The 23674-nt window shown below is 29.7% G+C and overlaps 2 protein-coding genes across 8 annotated transcripts; one reads left to right on the top strand and one right to left on the bottom strand.

Annotated features, from left to right (window-relative positions):
* Positions 1 to 18034, top strand: LOC130935667 (chaperone protein dnaJ C76, chloroplastic-like). Of its 7 annotated transcripts, none has more exons than XR_009067936.1 (6): positions 1 to 328; positions 468 to 639; positions 1275 to 1467; positions 1773 to 1879; positions 14782 to 15336; positions 16241 to 16439. XR_009067936.1 is itself a non-coding variant. In XM_057865518.1 (5 exons), exons 1-5 carry the CDS (start codon positions 231 to 233, stop codon positions 17820 to 17822), a joined length of 594 nt encoding a protein of 197 aa, XP_057721501.1. In that variant the 5' UTR covers positions 54 to 230; the 3' UTR covers positions 17823 to 18034. The 7 variants fall into 7 exon arrangements, 4 of the variants coding, with proteins under 4 accessions (XP_057721501.1, XP_057721502.1, XP_057721500.1 ...); XR_009067938.1 differs by lacking the exon at positions 14782 to 15336 and adding an exon at positions 5891 to 6093 and having other exon boundaries at positions 57 to 328; positions 16241 to 16440; XR_009067937.1 differs by lacking the exons at positions 14782 to 15336; positions 16241 to 16439 and adding exons at positions 5891 to 6093; positions 6643 to 8482 and having other exon boundaries at positions 57 to 328.
* LOC130935665 (high affinity nitrate transporter 2.7) lies at positions 17624 to 23356 on the bottom strand. The gene is made up of 3 exons (XM_057865513.1): positions 22588 to 23356; positions 21811 to 22246; positions 17624 to 18033 (listed from the first exon to the last, which is right to left on the bottom strand). Exons 1-3 carry the CDS (start codon positions 23285 to 23287, stop codon positions 17790 to 17792), a joined length of 1380 nt encoding a protein of 459 aa, XP_057721496.1. The 5' UTR covers positions 23288 to 23356; the 3' UTR covers positions 17624 to 17789.
* Between the last annotated feature and the right edge of the window lie 318 nt (positions 23357 to 23674).

Raw genomic sequence — 23674 nt, 5'->3', positions numbered from 1 at the left:
ACTGATTTTTCTTGTTTCTTTTTAATTAGTATCTGCAATATTTTGTTTACGAAAGCGATGTCTATATCATATATTCATATTCTTTCAAGTAATGTGTATAGGTTTTGTAAGTATCCCTGGAACAAAATATCTAGTCATGCTTATCTACTCTCAAGTCTCAACTAAATATCTTCTGAAAACCGTTGTGAGCAAAGTCACCGGTACAAGGACTATCGAAGAACACAAGGAATATGTCACTTCTAACCTCCAGCTGCTATTTGTTATCATGGTCAAAGCCTGCTCAAATTCATGGTTATCTGAATTTCAGCAAACATTCAAAATTGTTAAGGTATCGTTTCATTAATGAATATATAAAATTGTCAAATTTTTTCTTGAATTTTATACTGGTTTCCATGTGAGTCTCTCACTTGTTTATATAACTTAGCTCTGATAATAGTTTTACATACCTTACCCTGTTGAAAATGGAGGCAAGAATGCACTACAGTGAGATGCTGTAGTAGTAGATCATGGCAAACACCAAGAGCTCAACACAATTATTACGAATTGCTTGGAGTTTCTGCTGATTCAAATGCCCAAGAAATCAGAGAAGCTTACCGGAAGCTGCAGAAGCAGCATCATCCAGACATTGTTGGCCAAAAGGTAACTCTATGTATGGGTATGAGTAGGGTAAGAATAAGATAGAGTTTAAATTCTACCCTAACTTTACTTGTAGATTTAAACTCCTCAATTTGAATCTTACTCTCACCTCAAATCTCTCATCCGGATCTGGACTTGACCCGTAAAAATAAATTTATTTTTCACTCGATCACAATATTAAGTCCTTTCACATTTTATATATTAAATATTATTTATGCCTAGTAAATTAAATTACTAATTTAGTGACACTAAATATTTATGCAAAAGATAGAAATTTGTATTAAAATTTTTACTGGCTCATCATAAGTATATATTTTATAAAAATTCACATTATATACTAAGGATGTGGGTTGGGTAATTAGGGTTGACTCAGCACCCAAATTCAACTCTGTTACAGATGAGATTGTTAACCCGTTTTGTCTGGATTAAATATCCATAAATTTGAGTTGTGCCGTTATTTCTAACATTGGTTGTCTGTGTATTTTTTTTTCATATTCTCTATAATTATTTTTTGTTTTTGGGAAATAAATCTTTTTTGGTAGAAAATATGATATTTAGTCTTTTATACTTTCATTACGTGGAGATTGAATAAGAATAACTAGGTATTATGCTTTTTCTTTTTATTCCGTTATTTTTAGGGTCACAAGTATACTCTATTGTTGAATGAGGCTTATGAGGTGCTGATGAAAGATGATCTAAGGAGAAAATATGACGAATCAATAAATCAAATGAGGATAAGACTTGGGGAAAATAACACTCCCTTGGGCAACAGCACGTGGAAAGGACCCTTAAGACCACAAGCTTTATTTGTTGATGAAAATGCATGCATAGGTATACTCTTCATTAATTAATTAATAGAAAAGTATAGGTAGACAATAAAAATACTAAACAATATAAACAATAAATATATTAGATATTTATTTTCACTAGGTGTGCGGATAGTTATTCTAATATTAAAATTTAGGTGAATAATTTAAAGATATAATATATTTTGATTTAATTAATAATTATTTATGTTGTTCAAAAAAATTATTAGTTATCTAACATTATCCTTAATTAATATATAATCAAAAGCATATATGATTCATATGTGTGCCTATAAGAACCGAAGTGAACACTAATCCAATTCATATCAGGATGCAGAGAATGTGTTTATCATGCAAGCAACACATTTATCATGGATGAAGCTCATGGATGTGCACGAGTCAAAGTTCAATATGGAGACACGGACCAAAATATTGAGGTACCCTAAAAAATATTTAAAAGTTTATATTCTTTATGACACAAACAATAATAACAAGGCCGCATCTCTGGTGGCCGTGTTTTTAGTGGCTACGAGGGGTTATGAATTGACTGACCAATGATATATTGACAAGTAAAATGTTTAAATGGAACATTAAATTAAGTTTAGAGATTAAGTACGAAAAATTCATTTTTAATTATAGGAAATTATATGGTACAGATTTAAATCTGTACAGATTTAAAAATTTGACTATGTGGCAAAATCTAAACCACACATTTTAAAGCTACACTTTTCATTCAAAACCGTAACTCTTCACAAAGAAAAGCGTCATCTAATGGAAAAAAGTAAATTAGAAGATTTAAGAGAAGAAATAATTAAGTTATCAAAATTAATAGATCAAAAATTAATGATTTTAACTAATGTTAACTGTAATGACACCGAATTCTTAAAATCAATACAAAATGATTTTTCTCAAAATCTTTATTTTACTATAAGTTTTATTGAAGGACTTCAAAAACCTGAAAAAACTTATTTTTCACACGGAATTTCTAAAAAATGTTACCATGGAAATGATTCTCCTCATCTTTATCATACTTTCAACCCACAATTAAATTCCATAGTAGATATGCTCGAAGAAATATTAGTATGTATAAAATTTCAAAGAGATAAGGAAAAAGAGAATCCCAAAGAAGAAAAACTTCAAAATATAATCAACATAACAGATCTAAAAGTAAAACCACCATTGAAATTATGAATATTGAAGAAAAATTAGAAGAAGTTACAATGCTTTTTAAACAATTAAAAATGGCTCAAGAAAATAATATTATGGAACATGGTTTTCAAATAGAAGAAGAGTTAGTTAATTCTGAAAATATAGAAAATGAAGAACACATTCTAGATTATTCAGTGACGAAGAACCAGCAATTCCAATACAAGTAAAAAATGAAGCTGGAACGTCTAAGGATAATCAATCTCAATTTAAATGGGAAACAGGTTTTGATAATTATGCTTTTAAAAAGGGGTTTATAAATAAAGATTCAAGATATACAAAAATACCATCAAAATACGTTCCTAAAATTCAGGAAATGGAAGGAGAAAGAATGCTCGATTTAGACTGCAAAAAGAACGAAAAAGAAATTTTCGAAAACTGGTTAAATTCCTTCTTATTAGAAGCCTTTACTAATCCAAAACTTAGTGAATTGTCTGGAAGAGACATTTGGAATTACATAGGGTTTCATACTAAAGGAATTATAAGAGATTATATGACATCAATAGAAAACCAAATAATAGAAGAATTAGAAACAAAAACAACAGCTTATGATAAGATATTATATATAATGATAATTCTATATAAAGAATTTTTTGGAAAAAATATTATAGATCATAGACAAGAAGTCTATAATAAAGAATATCAAGAAGCAAAAAACCATTTAGCTAATATTCAGATATATGATTTATGTAATGTGGAATCTTATATATGTGAATATAGAATACATTATTACAAATTAAAAGAAGAAGATAAAAATCATTATCTTAGTATGTACATAACAAAACTTCCATATCCTGCTAATAAATTTATAATGGGAAGATTTATAAGAGAAATAAATAGAGGAACAATTGAAAATAATTTTGGTGGAGCAACCTCTGCAATAAGAGAGGAAATAAAAGAACGTTGTATGCAAGAAGCAACTCAAAAAAGATTTGCAAATATAATTAGAATTTGCTGTCAGGATAATGAAGAGATACCTCAAAAATATGGTCTTAATAAAAATTTTCAAAGAAAAAGAAAATATCAATTTAGAAAAAGAAAATACTATACAAACTGGAGAAAAAAGAGATATTTTAGAAAAGAAAATAACAATAAAAACAAAAGACAAAGAAATAGCTATTGCCCGAATAAAAAAGAAAATTGTAAATGTTGGTATTGTCAAGAAGAAGGACACTACGCAAATGAATGCTCGAAAAAGAAGGATAAAAAGGATCTTACTAAACAAATAGAAATTGCTAAGTCTTGGAACCATTAGAAGAATCTGATGATAACTTAGACTATATTTTTGAATATGTCTCGGAAACAGACTCAGAGACTGAGTAATAATGCTACATTTATTACTATAAAAATAACAGAAAAGTTTATAAATGCTTTCATAGATTCTGGGGCAACACAATGCTTTGCTAGTTCAAATATAAAACTTGATTGGAAAAAATTAAAGAAACCATTAAGAGTTAGAATAGCTGACAAATCAATACATAAAATTGACCAAAAAGCAGAGATGGTTGAAATTTTTATTCAAAATTATAGGTTCATTGTTCCATCTATATATATGTTAGATTCTGGAATGGATTTTATCATAGGAAATAACTTTTTAAAGCTATATCATCCATTCATTCAAGAATTAACATATATAGTTTTAAAAGCCCCACACGATTCTTCAATAAATCAAAAATCAAAACGTATAAAAATACCAACTACTACTATAGACAAGATTCTAAAATTTAAAATATTTTCTATCTTAGAGACATGTTATTTAAATTTATACTTTCAGATAAATATTCCGAAAAATAATCTTGAAATAAAGATAGAAGAACTTTTGGATGAAATTTGTGCTGAAAATCCTTTAGATGTTAAAAATACAAATAACGAATTAATAAGCATTAAATTAAAAGATCCTACAAAAGAGATAAATGTCCCAAATAGAATTTCTTATTCCGCAAGAGATAAAGAAGAGTTCTCATTAGAATGTAGAGATCTTTTGGAAAAAGGAATTATAAGATTAAGTAAAAGTCCTCATGCGGCTCCAGCCTTTTATGTTGAAAACAATAATGAAATTAAAAGGGGAAAACGAAGAATGGTTATTAACTATAAGAAGATGAACGAAGCAACCATTGGTGATGCTCATAAACTTCCAAGAAAAGATTCTATTTTAGAAAAAATCAAAGGAGCAACTTGGTTTTCATCTCTTGATGCAAAATCAGGATATTTGCAACTTCGTTTAGACGAAGAAACAAAGAAATTAACTGCTTTTACTTGCCCAACAAAAGAATCAACAAGTGTGTTGCTCTATGAATGGAATGTATTACCATTCGGATTAAAACAAGCCCCAGGTATTTATCAAAGATTTATGGAAGAAAATCTAAAAGAATTAAATGAATTTGTTTTAGTGTACATTGATGATATACTAATTTTTACAAAACAGGATAAAGAAGATCATCTTCAAAAATTATTAATAGTTTTAGAAAGATGTAAAGAAAAAGGATTAGTTCTTAGCAAAAAGAAAGCAAGAATAGCAAAACAAGAAATAGAGTTTCTTGGATTAATTCTATCTACTCAAGGTAAGCTAAAACTTCAACCAAATGTTCTAGAAAAGGTAAATTTATTTCCTAATAAAATAGAAGATAGAAAACAATTACAAAGATTTTTAGGATGTATAAATTATATTTTCGATCAAGGATTTTTAAAGAATATAACAGAATACACTAAAAGTTTATTTCCAAAAATAAGTACTAAAAAAGAATGGAAATGGGATGAAAAAGATAGTATACAAATTCAAAGAATTAAAGAATTATGTGAAAAACTTCCAGAACTTTATATTCCAGAAGAAAATGACTACTTAATAGTAGAAACAGATGCTTCAGACATAACCTGGTCAGGATGTCTAAAAGCTAAGAAAGCTATAAAAAGTTTGGAACAAGAAAAAGAATCACTAGATTCTAAATATCCCCCAAAGGAATTACTTTGCAGGTATATTTCAGGGACTTTTACTCCAACAGAACAGAGATATACCACTCATGAAAAGGAAACTCTAGCAGCAATTAAATCTCTTAAGAAATGAAAAATTGATTTACTACCCAGAGAATTTACATTAAGGATAGATTCAAGTTACCTAACAGGTTTCATACGATATAATTTAAAAGTTGATTATAATCATGGACGATTGGTAAGATGGCAATTATTTTTGTTACAATATCCAATAAAAATTGAATATATCAAGGGTGACAAAAATGTTATTGCAGATACATTAACAAGAGAATGGAGTTCGTCTACAACGCATTAGATCAAGAAATTCAGAAATACGAAAAAGAACTTGAAAAATGCAAGCATTGTCAGCAAATAAGGACACAGATCCAATCCCTAAAGAAGGCCATCGAAGCAATGAAATCAACACAACAACCAAAACCATCAGAGTTCAGCCAGCTAAGCGTGGTGGACAAATCAGGTGAAGAAAAAATTCCAGAAAATAAAATAATTGCCGAAATTATCAAAAAATCCACCCAAGATAAAAAATATTATGTAATTTATAATGGCCCCATGAAAGGAGTATATGATGCCTGGGAAAAAGCAGCACCATTTACACATCAATCAAGGATAATTCATAAAGAAGGGTTTTTAACACTGAAAGAAGCAAAGGAATCTTTCAGGGAATATGAAGCTCTTCATCCAGAGCAAACCCTAAAAAGAGCAGATAAAGCTCCAATTCAAACCCAGAGAACAGGAATAATAAGAAACATTCCTACAAGGGCTGAAATCAAGGAAAAGAAAAGGGTCTGTAGATCAAATCTCAGAGAAATCCTTAACATAGTCCTGAATTGGATTGAAGAAAAAAGGGCAATCTTGGGATATTATCCTATTGCCAAAGAACAGCTAACAAAGCTGGTTATATTTCCAGATGCTTCCCCATCTGACACCTATCAGTTTTTCCAGTATGGATTAATTGATACAATTTTAATTTTTAATGATCTGAAAATTATTAGTGAGTTTCCTGCAGGATTCATTGATGCAGTAAAGAGATTTAAAAATATGATTGACAACGTAAATTCAAGGGATATATCCCTAAAATTTACGAATAGTCAACCTATTTTTAATGAAGAAGAAGAATGCTTGGTTCCAGCACATCAAGTAATCTTCATGTCCGTCTTCCCAGGAAATTTTCAACCAATTGATCAAGTTCAAGATTTAACAATCTACAGTCATGAAGGAAGACTAGCCAGCACACTAGCAAGGGTCTTCGAAAGAACTCAAAAGATAACAAGGGAATCTCACACAAGAATCAATTATAAAAGCAGAAATACTTTGCTTGTGTCCAGTAAAAGAAATGAAATTGAAGAAAGAGAGATGAGACTCTTAATGGAATTTGACTCAGCATTCTACAACTTATCTGGACTCTTAGAAAAGCTCCCCGAAGGGATAAAGAGGAATCTCTGCTATCTGATAAAAGACAAAGAAGACCACAAGTGCCAGCTATGTGTCTCAGAGTTATCCGAAGAAAGCAATAATAAAACGGAATCAACCCACATGATAAAGGAAGAAGACAATGCATCTGAAGGTCACATGATGAAAGAGGAGGACAGCACATCTGAAGCATCTCTCAACATTATTGCATAGTGACGTAAGCGCTTAGGTCATAGAGCACCAACAATGTAGCTGGTGCAAGATAATAAACAATGACGTAAGCAATGACGTCATAAGAAGGGTAAGGATGGGAATTGTCCATCAGACCCAACCATTATAAATAGGTTGCTTAGGCAATTGTAAAAGGCATCAAACCATAGAAAGCAGGAGGCTAAGAGTACTCGTATGCTAGGAGAGCAAGGAGGAAGCTGCCGAGGCGATTCTATAGTTTGAAGAAGAATTCCCTTAGGAAAAACCAATTCTAAACTCCCCTCTGGAGTTAGTATCTACAATCTCCCCTCTGGAGATAAAAACATCTTATGTAAATATTCTAAATAAAGGAAGTTTTTCTCCAGAAAGGTACGCCTTTATCCTAATCTCATAGTTATGAATTATTTAGAAAGTTTAGAATTAACGGAAGAATCTGATTATTATAAATTATCTGCCTTATTAGATAATGAAAAACATGCTGTTCTAAAAACAGAATTAAATCTCAAATCAAATGAAAATTTTAATAAACAAAATCTTTTAAAAGAAGTTTTTAATAGAAAAAATATAATATACTATGGAAAAATTCAACTTGAAGCCCCTATAAAGATAAAATCTGCCAATGGAGAACTTGAAATAGCTTTGATAAATGATGAAGAATTGAGTAAACAGATTGAGAAAATTAAGGATCAACAAAAAAGATCTAAAATTGGATGGATTCATATTAGTACTATACAAGTCTTAATCAAATCTACATATATAAAAGAAATTAATTCACCAATAAGCTTAGCAATCTGTGACAAAATAATTACTGATGACCCAATAGATCAAATAATTGGAATTGTTCATGGAAACTTGGCAAACGTAAATGTTAAATTCAATGCCCATCTTGGATATGCTATACCTTTATCAACTGAAAATCTTGGAAGATCTATAAGTTTGGCTTATAAATTTCACAGAAAAAATCTAATGGAACAAGACGATGAACCATTTTCAATTACATATGCAATAAATTATGCTTTAACAAATAGCCATCATAGTATAATATTTAAAAATAGAGAAAGAATTTATGTGGATGAATTATTTCAGAAAATTGTAAAGACAGAAATACCAAAATATAAAGCTATTGAAAACCCAGTTCTTTTACTAAAAGAACCATCAGGAAAATTAGTCTCATCAAATTTTTAAATAAGAGAATCCAAAATTAATAGCCCGTTAAGTTTATCTAAGTTAAAGATCAAAGAAGAAAATTCTGAAATAAAAGAATTAACAAAAAAGGTCGAAAAATTAAATGAAACCCTAAACACTAAGTTATGACAATAAATAAAGAAAAAATATATGTAACCTATCAAGATAAGAAACAAGAGCTCTTTGAAAGAAAAAATCGGTTGAATTATTTACAGTTTTCTGAAATAAATCAAAGAGCATTTAAAGCTCTAAAAATAATCTATGACAAATTAAAAGGAGAAGTTGAAGAGTTAGAAAAATTGATAGAATCTCTAGAAAATAGTGATGAATCGATGATAGAATTTACAGAAATTCTAAGATAAATAATGAAGTATAAATAGATTGAAAAACCAGAAAACAAAATAAAAAGAAAAAGGGCGAAAAAATTAAAAAGTAAAATAAAGGAGTATAAAAGGGAATTAAATAATCTTCAGTTCGAAATTAATGACCTTATAATAAAAATGATAGAAATAAAAACAAATATAAACAAGTTGGAGTTAAACTTAAAAAATCTATAAATGCCTAGAACACCATATTATGACCTAAAAGAATTAAAGCTGTTGAAAGAAAAAATGGAGAATGAAGTTGAAAAATTAAAAAGATATTTAAAAACAACAGAAAGTGTAGAAATAAAAGAAGTTTTTGAGGATTTGAAAAATTATATTAAAGAAAAAGACAAACAGATAAAAGATTTTATATACAATAATCCATGCAAAAAGGAATATTATAAACTAAAACAAGATTGAAAAACTATAAAAATGAAATCAGAATTAGTAATAGTAGAAATGGTCAATACTTTTGATTATAAAATTGCAAATTATAAAGTACCACCAACCAAATCTATACAAATTATAAACTTATTCGAAGCAAAATATGAAGAGTTAATAGAAATTTTGAAAAAGAAATTACATTTTAAAAAGTGGTATCAGAGCCAAGTTAACGATTAAGGGTAACACTTTCTCTTTAAGCAACACTTTTAGTGACACGCTTTTAAATCAATAAAAGACAAAAATCTGTAAATCTGTACAAAAGTACATCTGTACAGTAGATGGACCCTTTAATTATTGCATGAATGACATTGGAAATAGATTATGTCTGAGGGATATAATTTTTAAAACAATGAAACTCAATACAAATGTGAAGCGAATAAACAAAAAATACAACAAAATTACATTTGTTGTAATCCCTATTAAGAATTCAAAACAATAACTTATTCCAATGTCATTTTCGATATTACTATCAACAATAAAAGGGATCTTCACACTTCTACTCTTTGTAATTAAGAAGCGATCAGTTGATGATGTCTACAACACATTTTTTTTATTCTGCGACAATTTTCTGTTCCTTTTCAACTAGACGTTTCAATCAATTGTGAAGAAACTTATGAACCACTTCTTGCTCTCCTCTTTCCTAGTTGTAGCACTTGTCCAGGTTTAAAAGTGTTCTTTCAAAAAATCTGGGAAGGACCGTAGTTTACCAAAATCAGATAACCAAGTGCATCACACATGTCAAGTAAATTCACAGCCAACAAATAAGTGGTGAACATATTCAACATTCTTATTACATAACACGCACACATTCTCATCCTGATTAACAATTCCAAGTTGACACAACATTTCCTTTGTGTTCACCATGCCTACTCGACTCTTGGAGAGACTAACCCTTTCCAAATAGTGTTAGTGAAGCTATAGCTTGTTATGTCTTCTAGAAGTGTTTAATACACCTTGTTTGTCAAACTTTCAGACAACTCTATCCTCTCTGTCAATAGCTAGTTTAACCGGTCTCATGGTATCATGTAATTGATTCACAAGTTCCAACTCCTATTGGAATAACTCACGCCTCCATTAGAAGTTTCAAATCCACTCAAACTCATCGTAGAAACCACAAACTCCTATGACAGATCCTTTTTGGGTTGAAACTGAGGAAAGCCTTGAAAACCTATCCTTAGGGGTGGAAAAAGGCCAAGCGGTCTGCTAGGGGCCTGTAGCCTAGCCTGTATTTGGCCTGGCCTGTTATAAAATAGGCATAGGCCCAAGCTCTTTTAAAAGCCTTAATGCATTAATAGGTTAGGCCCATGCTCACTAATTAGCTTTATTGGCCTGTCAGGTCTGCCTAGGCCTGTTAAAATATAATTAAATATATAAATAATTATTTATTATTAACAAAATTATGAGATATTTTAAATTTATATATTTTGTTATAAATATTTTTGTATATTTTAAATACGTTAAAAGTTTAAAATTTTTTATAAATATTAAATATATGACATATTACATATAAATATTTTTATTAAAAAATAATTTTTTTAAATAATATTTTTATTTTTGTAAAAGTAAAATTATTAGGCCTTTTAACATGCTTCAGGTCAGGCCAGGTTGAATAACAGGCCAGACCTAGTACTTTATAAAGAGCCTATAACAGGCTACATGGCAGGCTCAGGTCAATTAACTGTATGACAGGTCAGGCCTGTTAAGAGCAAAGTCTGGCTTGGCCTGGCCTGTTTCCACCCCTACCTATCCTTTAAAGGACCACAACTGAGCCAAACATCTTTTCAGAAATGAGTTCTTCTGTCATCACCGATCTCCATAGACAAGCTAGTTATCATCTTGTCTCTTATATGTTGCTTTTTATTATGTAGCTGACATATGTCCTTCCATGGATCCCCTCTAGTAGGTAAAGTTTGGGTAGATAAAAGCTTATTAGGAGAGAGATTATTGCAAGAGCAAACCACCTTCTTCCACAATGGACACCCCTTTTTTGAGAATCTCCACCACCACTTAAAAAGGAGTGTTGTGTTTCGAACCATCGCATTTTCAACTCCTAACACCCCTAGCTTTTTTGGAGCTTTGACTACATCCCAACTAACCAAAGCCATCCCATTCCTTCCATCCTCCTTAATCCACAAGAACCTTCTCTATAATAAATAAATTTCTCTATAATCACCTTTGGCATCTTGTATAAGCTTAAATAATATACTGGCAGGCTACTTAGTACTGTTTTTATAAGTACCAACTTTCCCACTTTGTTGAGTATCTTAGATTTTCACAAGCTGAGCTTCTCCTCTATTTTTTGTCTATAATTGGCTTTCAAGTCTTAACTAGCCTCGGATTAACTTTTAAGGGGATTCCAAGGTATCGGACCGAGAGAGTCGCCTCCTTGCACCCCAACAGGCTGCATATACTTCGAACCCACTGTTGGTCACAATTGATTGGGATTAAACTGGATTTATCAAAATTTATACTTAAATCCGACATCAGCTCAAAACATCGCAGAAGCCTCTTATAATTCTTAATAGTCTTCTCCTCTGGCGGACAGAACAACACAGTGTCATCAGCAAATTGGAGATGTGACAATTCTATATTGTCTCTCCCAATAAACAATGGAAATATCCGGTTGTTCCTAACTGTCTCTCCAATCATTCTATGTAGGACATCAACTACAAGTACAAACAAGAATGGACATAAAGGATCACCTTGTCTCAGGCCTCTTTCCATCTTGAACGGCTTCGTTGGCGAACCATTTATTAACACCGACATAGAGGTTGTGCCGACACACTCCATAACCAAGTTCCTCTACCTTCGCTCAAAACCCATCTTTTGCAACACAATGTCCACAAATCTCCACTTAACCCTATTATATGCCTTTTAAAAATTCAGCTTGGTTATTGCCGCTTCTTTTTTCTCATTTAAAGCCAATGTACCATTTCGCATGCAATAAGAGCCCCATCAATCATCATGTATTTTTTGCCCCTTGACAAATGCACTTTGAGTCTTTTCAACCAGACCTGGCATAACTGATCTCATCCTCCTTACCAGAACCTTTGAAATCACCTTATACACACAGCCAACCATACTAATTGGTCGAAGGTCCTTTATCTCCTTAGCTCCAATGAACTTTGGTGCCAATGCAACCCATGTGATATTAGAGTCCGTCGGTAACCTGGATGTGTGAAAGAATCCCAACAAAACTGCTGTGAACTCAGCCCCAATCCCATCCCAACACTTCTTGATGAAATTCATGTTGTACCCATCACTTTCCGGTGCCCTAAATGATTCACAATCCCGCACTACCTCTCTAATCTCCTCAACCGACGGCAACACCTCTAGAGCCTCAGCATCAGGGGCGGAGCTTAGTTGAGACAAGGGGGGCTATGGCCCCCCAAACTTTTGTTAAAAAAATTAGTAATACTTTTTCAAAAAATAAAAAATAGTTCTGTTGACTCAAATACTTTACTATGACTTAAAATGCCAAAGTTCAATCTTCATCTCTTGCTTTTATTGCACAATAATTTAGTTTTAAACATTCAAACATGTTGGATTTGGACTGAACTGAGTGTATTCGCATTTCACAGTTCTTCTATTCAATAAACAACACTCCCTCTACCTCTAAGTTCAAATATAAAAAATTAGGTATTTTTTATTTATGTAATTTAATATTATTTTATATTTTACTGTTAATTTAATTTAATTTTTTATATGATAAAAAATATTAAAATATTTAATAAGTATTGATATTATTTTATTTGTATAAATTGATAAAAAAAATTAATAAATATTATAAATTTTAATATTTGTTCTTCTAACTTTTTTTTTTACATATTTTACAGGATATATATTCAAATTTTTATATAAAATAATTATAAAAAATCAAAGAATTGATATATTTTTTAAGAGAAATGCTAATATTAAAAAAGGAGAACATATAACTTTTACAATATCAACACCTGTAGATAGTTCTTCTACTTTAATGAATCACGAAAAAAGTGAGATATAACCTTCAAAAGTTTAAAAGTTGCATCTGATGAGTTTGAGCTTAATTCTTTGAAACGAAACCCTAGAAAATGGCTTCAAATTTGGTAATATCACCCAAATCAGAGATATGAGGTTAGACGAACTTATCTTAAATGTGGTTCATATGAAAAATATTTTGACAATTATTTTCTATCTGGCCCTGCAAAATTTTGTTTCAAGCTCCACCACTGCTCATCATCCTCTTCAGCTATCAAATCCACCAGACCATCCCTAAAACCCACCGTAGGAGACTTCTCCTGATGATATAAATTCTTGTAGAACTCTCAAATAGCCATTTTTATTCTTGCTTGATTTCTTACCAACCTTCTATTGATTACCAAAGCATCAAACCTGTTATTCCTCCTTTTTGTTGAAGCTATATTGTGAAAGTATCTGGTGTTCTTGTCCATGTCCTTTGCAAGTCAGGAACGTTCTTGTTGAAGCTATATTGTGAAAGTACCAGTGCAAATCTTTTCTTACATACCACTTCACAGAACAAGTCACTAATGCCTTTCTTCTAGCCTCCACTGTTACATCATATACTCCATTACTTACCATGTTATTTGTCTTATTGATCTCTTCCTCAAACTTCATAATTTTCTTATTCATGTCACCAAAATTATCTCTGTGCCATCTTCTCAGAAGAACCATCAAAGCCTTCAATTTATCTGTAAAATGCATCTCTTCTAAACCCCTCAATTCCTCTTTAATCATTCTTAAAAAACCTTCATGTGTGAACCAAGAGTCTGGGCTTCAAAATGGTCTAGGACCATATCTCAACCTTGTATTTTCTACTATCATCGGGCAATGATCTGACAAGCCTCTTGGCCCTCCTCTTAGACAAATCTCAGGGAACTCCTCAACCCATTCCAGACTAATCAGAACTCTATTAATCCAACTGTATGAATGACCTCTGAACCAAGTAAACTTACGGTCATTAAGCGGCAAGCCCACTAAGTGCATTTCTTGTATCCATTTTCTGAACTCTTCAACAGATATTATTAAGCTAGTAGTACCTTTTCTTTCCTCCACTTGTACAATCTCATTAAAGTCTCCCATAAAATAACAAGGGACCTGATATAGTTCAGCTATATAGCTCAACTCCTCCACACACAACGAGTTTCTCATCTCTAGTATGAGCACCATAAACCAAGACAAAGCACAATTGAAATTATTCTTTAATATCATCCCTTCCACACACAACCATCTCTCTCCTTTATAATAAATACTCAATTTAAAAATGATTTCATCCCGTATTAATAACAAACCACCCGATGCACCGTCAGACTCAACATATTCCCACCCAGTATTATCACACACCCCCAAATATTTGCTACACCAAACTTCGTTATTACTTGCCTTTTAGTCTCAATCAATTCTAACATATTAAGCCTATATTTTTTCTTTAGGTCTTTAATCATCCTCAACTTTTCATCCCCCTTCAACCCCTAACGTTCCACGAACTAAATATCATTTTAAAGGATTATTACACACTTTTTTGTTATTCTTAGGTCTGCACCATCTTGCTTTCGCCTTTTGTTTTGCCATGTCTTTGGAATCGGGGTTGGAGAACAGCCTCCAAACAGCAAGGAAAAAGAATCGACGGAGTGGCGAGGAGTCGAGGAGGGCATTACTGAGGAAGCAGATCCATGGGGCAACAGTGATGACGTTCAACCAGAAAGAAGGAGTTCCAGCAGGAGATGACGGCGAAGTACTATAAACAACCTCATCCAGACCACACCAAGCAAGGAACATAGACTTAGAATCTATGGCAGCAAAAAACATGGCAATTAGAAAACGGAGATGGAAGCTAGACGAGAAACCCTAGGGATCATGCTCTAAGTAGCGGCGGATGGAATCGACGAAGAAATGCAGAGGCAATCACCACAGAGGTGGTTAGAAGATTTTTGTTACAGCGGTGGCGCCCTTCGAAAGGCATGGCGAAAGTTATGGAACCAAAATGTGCCGGAACTCCGGCCACAACTTCAAAAAATCCTCACCAATCATGGAGCAGCGCGTAGGAATCATTCGAAGGGAGAAGAAGAAGAACCAAGTTGGCATATGAGGTTGGATATATTATTTCGGGTCGGGCTAATAGGATGAATTGGGTCCTATCAATCAAATAAATTTAAAAAAAATATTTACCCTTTTTTTAACTAATTTATTGCTATTAAGAAACTCAACAAAAATTAAACGGAATTTTACTGTTCACATGTCACTCACAAATTGGTTCACGAGAGTTAGTCATTATAACCACTAAACAATCATTATTACCATAGACCGCACCTAATAACTAGGCCAATATAAAAGCTCAAAAAGATAGAAACGATGAGTTGAATAAACCCATTAAAAAGAGTAATTCAATTAGCAAAAATGTGAGAAAAAATTATGAGGTGTAAAAATGGTACATTGCAGACATTATTGTTATTGCTGAGTATGAATTAGTTACAAGTTACAACAGAATAAAAAATACATAGTCAAAAGGAAGAATAAAAGGGTAAAGAAGTAGTTAATTTTGACTATGGTTAAAAATTATTAATGCAATACTTTTTGGAATACAGAGTACTCTTTCGTATTTTTTCAATATTTTCTTTTCATGGTTTATTAATACTCTTTCACCTCTCATTATTGATGTTGATAATTATAGGTATTGTGATTATTGTAAAATCCTTAGTCAGATCACTATTATTATATATCACATTTGCGTAATACATAATATATACACGAGTACGTTCTTATGATAAATTACATAGGTAGAGTCTCTTGTAAAGAAAGGAGAGTAATAATCCTCCTAAATTTTAGTTTTTTTTTATAAGTTATATAAATTTTAATTTAACTTTTGAAAAATATTTAGTTTAATCTCTTCTATATTATAAAAATATAAAATTAATTTTTGTCTTTCTCTCAAATTTAGTCCAGCTCCCTTTTTGATGAATTATATATGTTTCTAATAATATATGAAAATCTTAGGTGTCAATTGAGTCATGTCCAGTGAACTGCATATATTGGGTGAAGAGAGAGGAATTAGCGGTGCTTGAGTTTCTGATCCAGCCACAGCCAAAGGCAGGGTATGGAGTATTTGGAGGTGGGTGGGAGAGGCCTGCAAATATCTTCATTGCTGCCGAGTCTTTCAAAAAACAGCTCAGGCGACAAGCAAAATAACAACAACCAGAAAAAATCAAAACACTGGTTAAAAGTTGAGATTAAATCTTGAAAACTAAAATTATATAAAATCTATATAAATATAGATAGTGTGTTTTTAATAAATTATATATATGTGATATTTTGTAAATGATTGATAATTATTAAATAATTTGATATATTTAATTAAATTATTATCTAATATTTTTTAGTTATTAATTTCACATAAAAATATGAATATTTCTGAATTTTTTATTTTAATATTGAAGAGTGAATAGAATTTTAAGTTAATGTTATAAAAAATAGAATTTTACAGTATTTTAAAACGTCGTTTTGTGCAAGCACGTAGAACACGTATTACATTGACAATACGCAGTCTATGTATTTATAATATGGTCCGTATATTGTAATTTAATATTAAAATAATATAATACGTAGTTTGTATATTATAATTTAATATTAAAATAATACCATACGCAATATGTATAGTAGAAAAAGTGATTTTATGTATATATAAAAACAACAATAACATTTAATAGAGTTTAATTAACTTTTTAAAAATATAATAATAAAATTTTTTAACATTTTTTGTATATTTAATGTATTGAAAATATAAAAATATTTATTTTTTAAATAATTTTGATAAATTATTTTTTATAATGTTCTTAATTTATATTTTTAAGACACGAGTTAATAAAATTCTATTTAATATATTTAATTATTTAATCTTTTATTGATGGTTGAAACATTTATAAATAGTAAACTTTATTTTTTATTAATAAATAGCTAATAAAATTCTTTTCTAAGCTTATTATATTTGTTACAATAAAATAAATTATAAAACAATTATTCAGTATAAAAAAATTGTTATTTATATCTCATCCTTGTTAATGTAGTGATCACATTAATTAATTATGGTTGCCATTAAATAACAAGAGAGAAAAGATAGAAAACCAAAAAGGTAAAAATTTATATACAATTCTCTTATGTGTAAATTATTAATTAAAAATTATTAAATAATTTAATACATTTGATTAGATTATTATAATAATTTTTAATTATTAATTTTATGAGATAATTTATTTTATTTTATTAGTAGGATAAAATTTTTGTTTTTTATTGAAGATAAAGAAATTCAAACTCACAATCTTTTAGGTGAGTATAAAAAAATTATATTATTTAAATTATGATTCAATAGTTAAAATTCTCACTCTTCAGATAAAATAATCTTAATTACAAAAAAAGTATAGATAGTCAATTATAATATAAATTACCTCAGTCTATTATAATATATGTTATCGATTACATTGACCAATTTAGTTATATATGACATAACGCGTAATTGTGATATATCTCTTCTTCTTCGAATGTAAATATGTTATTCCAGAAGACTATAATTTTCCTGGATTGAATCATGGCATGATGTCGGACCACAAAACATTCCTCCCCAACGAGAGAAGTAGATCGAAGTTACAGGAAGAGTACAAAATATGATGAATAGACCCATCACGGATATACTTGTCTGTTTAGATAAGTTGCCGCTTGAGAACAACACCATTTGCGTCACAACTGCTCCTATCGTTCCACCGCTTCCAGTCATTCCTGCTATTACTCCTAGCGATCTGCAAATAAATAAATATATTTTTTATATTTTCTATGACCGCATATTTATTGTGGAACTGGATAATTAATTTTTATATTTTTATTATAAAAAATAAAATAAAATATATTTTTCTAAAATTTATTTAAAATTTTAAAAATATTTTAAAATTATATTTTATTTTAATTTTATTAATAAAATTTTCTATTTCCATTAAATATATCTATATCTGTTAATAGGATCAATTCAATGATAATTTTATAAAAAAATTAATATAAATTAAATATAATGTTAGTAGTCAAATATTATTATTTGATTGATCGTTAATTTCATAAAAATTTAACTATTGGAGTACATTGATACAAGTCAAATTAAAATAAAATAAAATAAATTTACGAGTATTTTTAAAAATTTTAACAAATTTTAAATTTTGAAGACAAAAAATTATTGTTTTAAATATTAAAAATTAGTCTTTAAATCAATCATAATGTACTTTTCATAAATATATTACTGTTTTAAGTTATTTTTAATGTGTATTTTATATTTATTATATATTTTATACAAATAATTAATTTGATATCAAATTTTTTATGTACATCTAAAATAATTATTTATTATATTATTTATCTGATCGACAAATAACTTTGCAATAATAATTTTGTTAATATAAAAAATTAATTACCAAATTAATTTTATATTTTTTTCACTATTTTTAATATTATGAGAAAATTTTACTTCCTTCTGCGGAGATGTTAAAATAGCATTTTTTTCTTTTATTTGTAACATATACACTTTCCTCTCTTTATCACTTTTAAAAAATTTATTCTTTAATCTATTTTAATTTTTGTTGTGTAAACTAACGTTAACTTTATCTATTTTTTAAGAAAAAATAAATTATTTTTTATAAAATATCCTTTAGTAAAAATTTTATCTAGTAAAATATCTTTTAATAAATTATTTTTCTACTGATTAAATGGTATTTTTATCAAAATATTCTTTTAAAAAATTTTTTAATGAATAAATTATTTTTTCATAAGATACCCTTCAATAATTTTTTAATTATTAAATTGTGATTTTACCAAAGTTTTCATTAACAATTATTTTTGTACTTTATTATTAATTTTTGATATCAATGTATATTATTTTAACATTAAATTACAAAAATCTTACCACTGTTAATATGTATAACAATTAATGTTAATAAATAATTTGTTTCATAAAACTATTGAAAATTATTAACAACTTTACAAAACTTAAAAACAAGTCACAATAGATAAATCCTAAATTTAAAAAATTAACATCTCATTCCTTCACATCTTTATAAAGCAAGTTCTTTAATAATTAAAAAATTATTGAAGGGTATCTTCGAAAAAAATAATTTAATTATTAAAATTTTTTTAAAAAAATTATTTTGAAAGAAAATACAATTTAATCATAGAAAAATAATTTATTAAAAAATATTTTGGTATATAAAATTTAATCAAAAAATTTTTAATAAAGGCTATTTTTATAAAAAAATATTTTTTTCTTAAAAAATAGATAAAGTTAACATTACTTAACACAAAAAAATTTAAAATAAATTAAAGAGGAGATTTTTTAAAAGTTATAAAAGAGAAAAATGTACATTTTACAAATAAAAAAAGGAAAGTATTATTTTAACATCTCTTAAAAAAAAGGTAGAATTTTCTCTTAATATTATAATTAATTATTAAAATAATTATATTTATCATATTAGAATAATCAAATTTATTTGTAATAATATAATTAAATTTGTTCATAATTAATACGGTAATTAATTGGTGAATAGTTTTTAGGTACATATATCATTAGTTATAATTGAAATTTTAATTAATATTTATATATAAAAATAGCAAATAGTAACTCTAGAGTAATTAAGTTGGAAAAAAGCAATTTTATTGTGAGTGAACGTGTACGATAGTTACAAAGAACATCACCAAAGCATGAGCATGCATAGGTCACCATACATTATGGTAAAAACTCAAGTGCAGTCGATTTTATATGAAGTTGATAATTGAAAGTCGTTAAATAATTTGACTAAATTTTCATCTAACAACTCTCAGTTATCAACTTCATGTAAAATCAACTGCACCTGAGTTTTCACCATACACTAGGTGAAAACTCAGGTCGACTTTACATGAAGTTGATAATTGAGGGTGGTCGTTAAATAATTTGACTGATTTGACTAAATTTTCATTTAACGGCTCTCGATTATCAATTTCATGTGAAGTCAACTGCACCTAAGTTTTCACCATATATTAGGTGGAAACTCAGGTAAGTGAAAACTCAGGTGCAGTCGACTTTACGTGAAGTTGATAATTGAGAATAACACAAGCGTCGGTCAAACTTTAAAATTTTAGAGTATAAATTGAGTCAATTAAAATTAAAAAATTAAATTAAGTTAGAATTAAATTTTAAAAATTATTTTAAATATTAATTCATAAAAATTTAAATACCTTATTATTATTTTCCTTCATGCTCTAGATAGGTATATTAACAGGGGATGGCTCAACTAATAATTAAATAAAAATATATTTTTAGAAAATAAGTTTTTAAGATTCTAGTAAAATTCATATAGTAATTAAAACTTTCAGATTACATCCTTAATAAATCAATAATCTTTATAAATTAAAAATTTGAAATCATCACGGACAGCCTAAGTCATCCTTATTCCTTAAGGTACTCTTAATTTTATATGTTTGTATTATATATATCCATTAACAGTGGTGATTTAATCATAAGTTTTAATTGTAACGAGAAATTATTTTGAAAGTTTAAAAGTATAGATTTTGAGCTACAAATAGCTAGTAACTACGTGCTTAATTTTGTAAGGATGCCGCGTATAGGAATCGTAAATATTAGAGATTAATCATCTATATAGAAATACAGGAATGACATTATACAACTTACAACCAAATTTAATAAATAATATAATTAAGTTAGATTGAAATTTAAATTCAAAAACTATCACTAATACAATTTATCAAAATACAAATAAAAATACAAAAATATAATAGTGGCTTTACTTTGATTGTTTTGGTAATTAATTACTTTGATTGTATTGTTTATATTTACTGGACAATACTCACATATATAGAGAGAGAATACAGTGTTAGTATATTTGATAATAATAAAATTATATTTTATTTTAAAAAAGTGATCGAACAACATGATTTATTATTCATTTTTTACTTTTTTTTTTCTGTACAATTTCATTATGTATGAAAGTAGCCATCATATTTTTGGTGACTAAGTAGCCATCATATTTACTTAGCTTGTTGGATTTTTAATAGGTCAAAAGCCTGTTTAAATAGGTTTATAAATTACTCTTTTTTATTTTTAATTTTTAAAAAGATATAATATTAATGTTTGATATAACTTTTAAAATTAAATTATAACTTTCTAAAAAATTATTTTAGTATTTATGAAAAAATTAAAAAAATTAAAAAAATTATTTCTTTCGTAATAATTTTTTTTTTATTATTTTTCTCTTAAAATAAATACTTTTAGAATTAAAAAATTAAATATAAAATAATTTATTTATAAATTACTTTTAATATAAATATTTATTATTTAAGTTATTTTTAAAAAAAAACTTAGCCAAATTAAGTGTTAACAGCTCTTTACTTAGTTAGTTAGTGATGCATTAGAAATAGGTTTAGATTAAAATTTTGTATATATTCTAAACATGATTGTAGTGTATAAAAAGTTAAAAACAATGTAAAGATTCAATTGAAAAAAAATAATATAAATTTGATGAAACAAGAATATAGCAGCTAACCTCTTGGAAACGAAAGGAACCACGCCAAAGATGAGGCCAGAAGAAGCTTGAACAAACACTGAAAAGCAGCACATCACAAGCACCGAGCTCCAAAGCGAGTCAACTCGGCCCAGCAACACACAGAGCAAACCGGCCACCGTCTGAACCGCCCACACCCCCCAAAGCCTCCCTCTCATCCCGAACCTCTTCCCCATCCTGTCAGACATCACTCCACCCATTGGCCTCGAAAACACATTCGCCATCCCAAAACACGCCGCTATGGTTCCCGCCGTCTGAACATTCACCCCGAACCTGTCATAGAAATACTCCGCTATTATGTTGTCCATTGTAAGCTCCACCCCAAACGACGACGCATACAGCAGTCCCAGAACCCATCCTCTGTAATTCGACAACCCACGCAGCACAACAACAAATACACTCTCCTTTCGATTAGTACCTGTTACAATATATATTAGGATTCTATTACATTTATATACAATAATATAATATTTAATTATATCTCAGTACTCATTTTATTTTCATTCACTTTGATGTTTCTATAATTGTGTCATTACTATTGTATCCTTAAACCATGAATATATACTTCTAATTCTACTTTTATCTAATACATTTTCTTGATTATATTAAGTGTTTACAAAAGATGGGCCGTTATATACAGATACGACTGATTTGGTGATTAATTCTTTGCTGACACATAACATTTTGACCCCTCAGTTGAGAGTTTACTCTGTTTTTGTTTTTGGCCTTGATCAATATATAATCTTAAATCTTAACTACCTCTCTTGGTGTTGTGGTTACTAGAAGGGAGATCTTGACCGTATAACAAAACCAAGGTTCCGGTGGTGGCTTGGAAAATTGCCGGGATTATGAATGATAAGCGCCATGCGGTGGAGGAAGGGAGGTTGAATAGTGAGATGAAGAGGGAGTAGACGACGGGCATGACGAGTTGGGTCACGCCAGAGCCGACGTTGGCCCAGCCTGCGACAACGCCGTTTGCGAGGCCGACGACGTTGCCGGAGAACATGGAGCTCATCCAGAACTGGCTGGAGACAAAATTAGCGAGGCAGAAACCGACGAGGAAGCGGATGGCGATGAAGGAGGCGGGTGTGGAGGCCAGGGAGGTGGCGAGGATGATTGGGGCGGTGAGGAGGGAGAGCGTGCCAGAGGCTATGCGGGGGCCGACAAGGTCACAGGTGGGTCCCATGAGGAGGCGGGAGAAGATGGAGCCCGCAAAGGAGGCGGTGCCAGCGGCGCCTATTTCGGCGGCGGTGAGTTTGAGGTCTTCACGGATGACCGGAAGGAGTGGGGGAATGGAAAAGGTGGAGAAGAAGCAGGAGAAGAGGTTCAGCCATGCCAGGTGGAAGGTAAGCATGTGTGGCCGCCCTGCCGAGAGCGGACGGAACTCGGTGGCTTTGTCGTCCTCGTCGACGGCAACGGGGAACGAGGACTTCTCCGAGAAGTAATGCTCAGGTTGCATGTTGGGACTTTTTTTAGTTATTTAGTTTTTTTTTTTTTCCTTCTCTTTTTTTAATGTAAACTTGGAACGAAATTCTGGAGAAGCAAAATATGTATGTAGATTGAAGCAGCAAGGCACTAAACGGCAAAAACATGACTTAATGAGGTGTATGTATGGATCACTCAGTTATACATGTACAATACTCTCTTTTTTTAACCAAAACATGTACCATACTTTTATCGTACAAAATCTAGGTAAATACTAAATAAGTAATAACTCTTCTATGCGATGCATTCACTTTCCATACTATTTTCATGTTAATATTTTCTTAATAATTAAGTAACTAATACGTTTGTTTCTTTTTTTATTAAGTAAAATAATTTAAATACATAATTAATTAATAATAAT

This window comes from Arachis stenosperma, chromosome 6 (assembly GCF_014773155.1).
Source record: "Arachis stenosperma cultivar V10309 chromosome 6, arast.V10309.gnm1.PFL2, whole genome shotgun sequence".
Lineage (NCBI taxonomy): Eukaryota > Viridiplantae > Streptophyta > Magnoliopsida > Fabales > Fabaceae > Arachis > Arachis stenosperma.
This window is presented reverse-complemented; position numbering and strand designations above follow the sequence as displayed.

Excerpts from the sequence above, each read along its gene's own strand:
- LOC130935667 (XM_057865516.1), top strand. The coding sequence starts at position 1,794 with ATGCAAGCAACACATTTATCATGGATGAAGCTCATGGATGTGCACGAG. Across the intron at positions 1,880-5,890 it reads ACACGGACCAAAATATTGAG|ATACATTAACAAGAGAATGG; the intron begins GTACCCTAAAAA and ends ATGTTATTGCAG. Across the intron at positions 6,094-6,642 it reads AAGCGTGGTGGACAAATCAG|GATTCATTGATGCAGTAAAG; the intron begins GTGAAGAAAAAA and ends AGTTTCCTGCAG.
- LOC130935665 (XM_057865513.1), bottom strand. The coding sequence starts at position 23,287 with ATGCAACCTGAGCATTACTTCTCGGAGAAGTCCTCGTTCCCCGTTGCC. Across the intron at positions 22,247-22,587 it reads TAACCACAACACCAAGAGAG|GTACTAATCGAAAGGAGAGT; the intron begins GTAGTTAAGATT and ends ATATTGTAACAG. Across the intron at positions 18,034-21,810 it reads GTTCCTTTCGTTTCCAAGAG|ATCGCTAGGAGTAATAGCAG; the intron begins GTTAGCTGCTAT and ends ATTTATTTGCAG.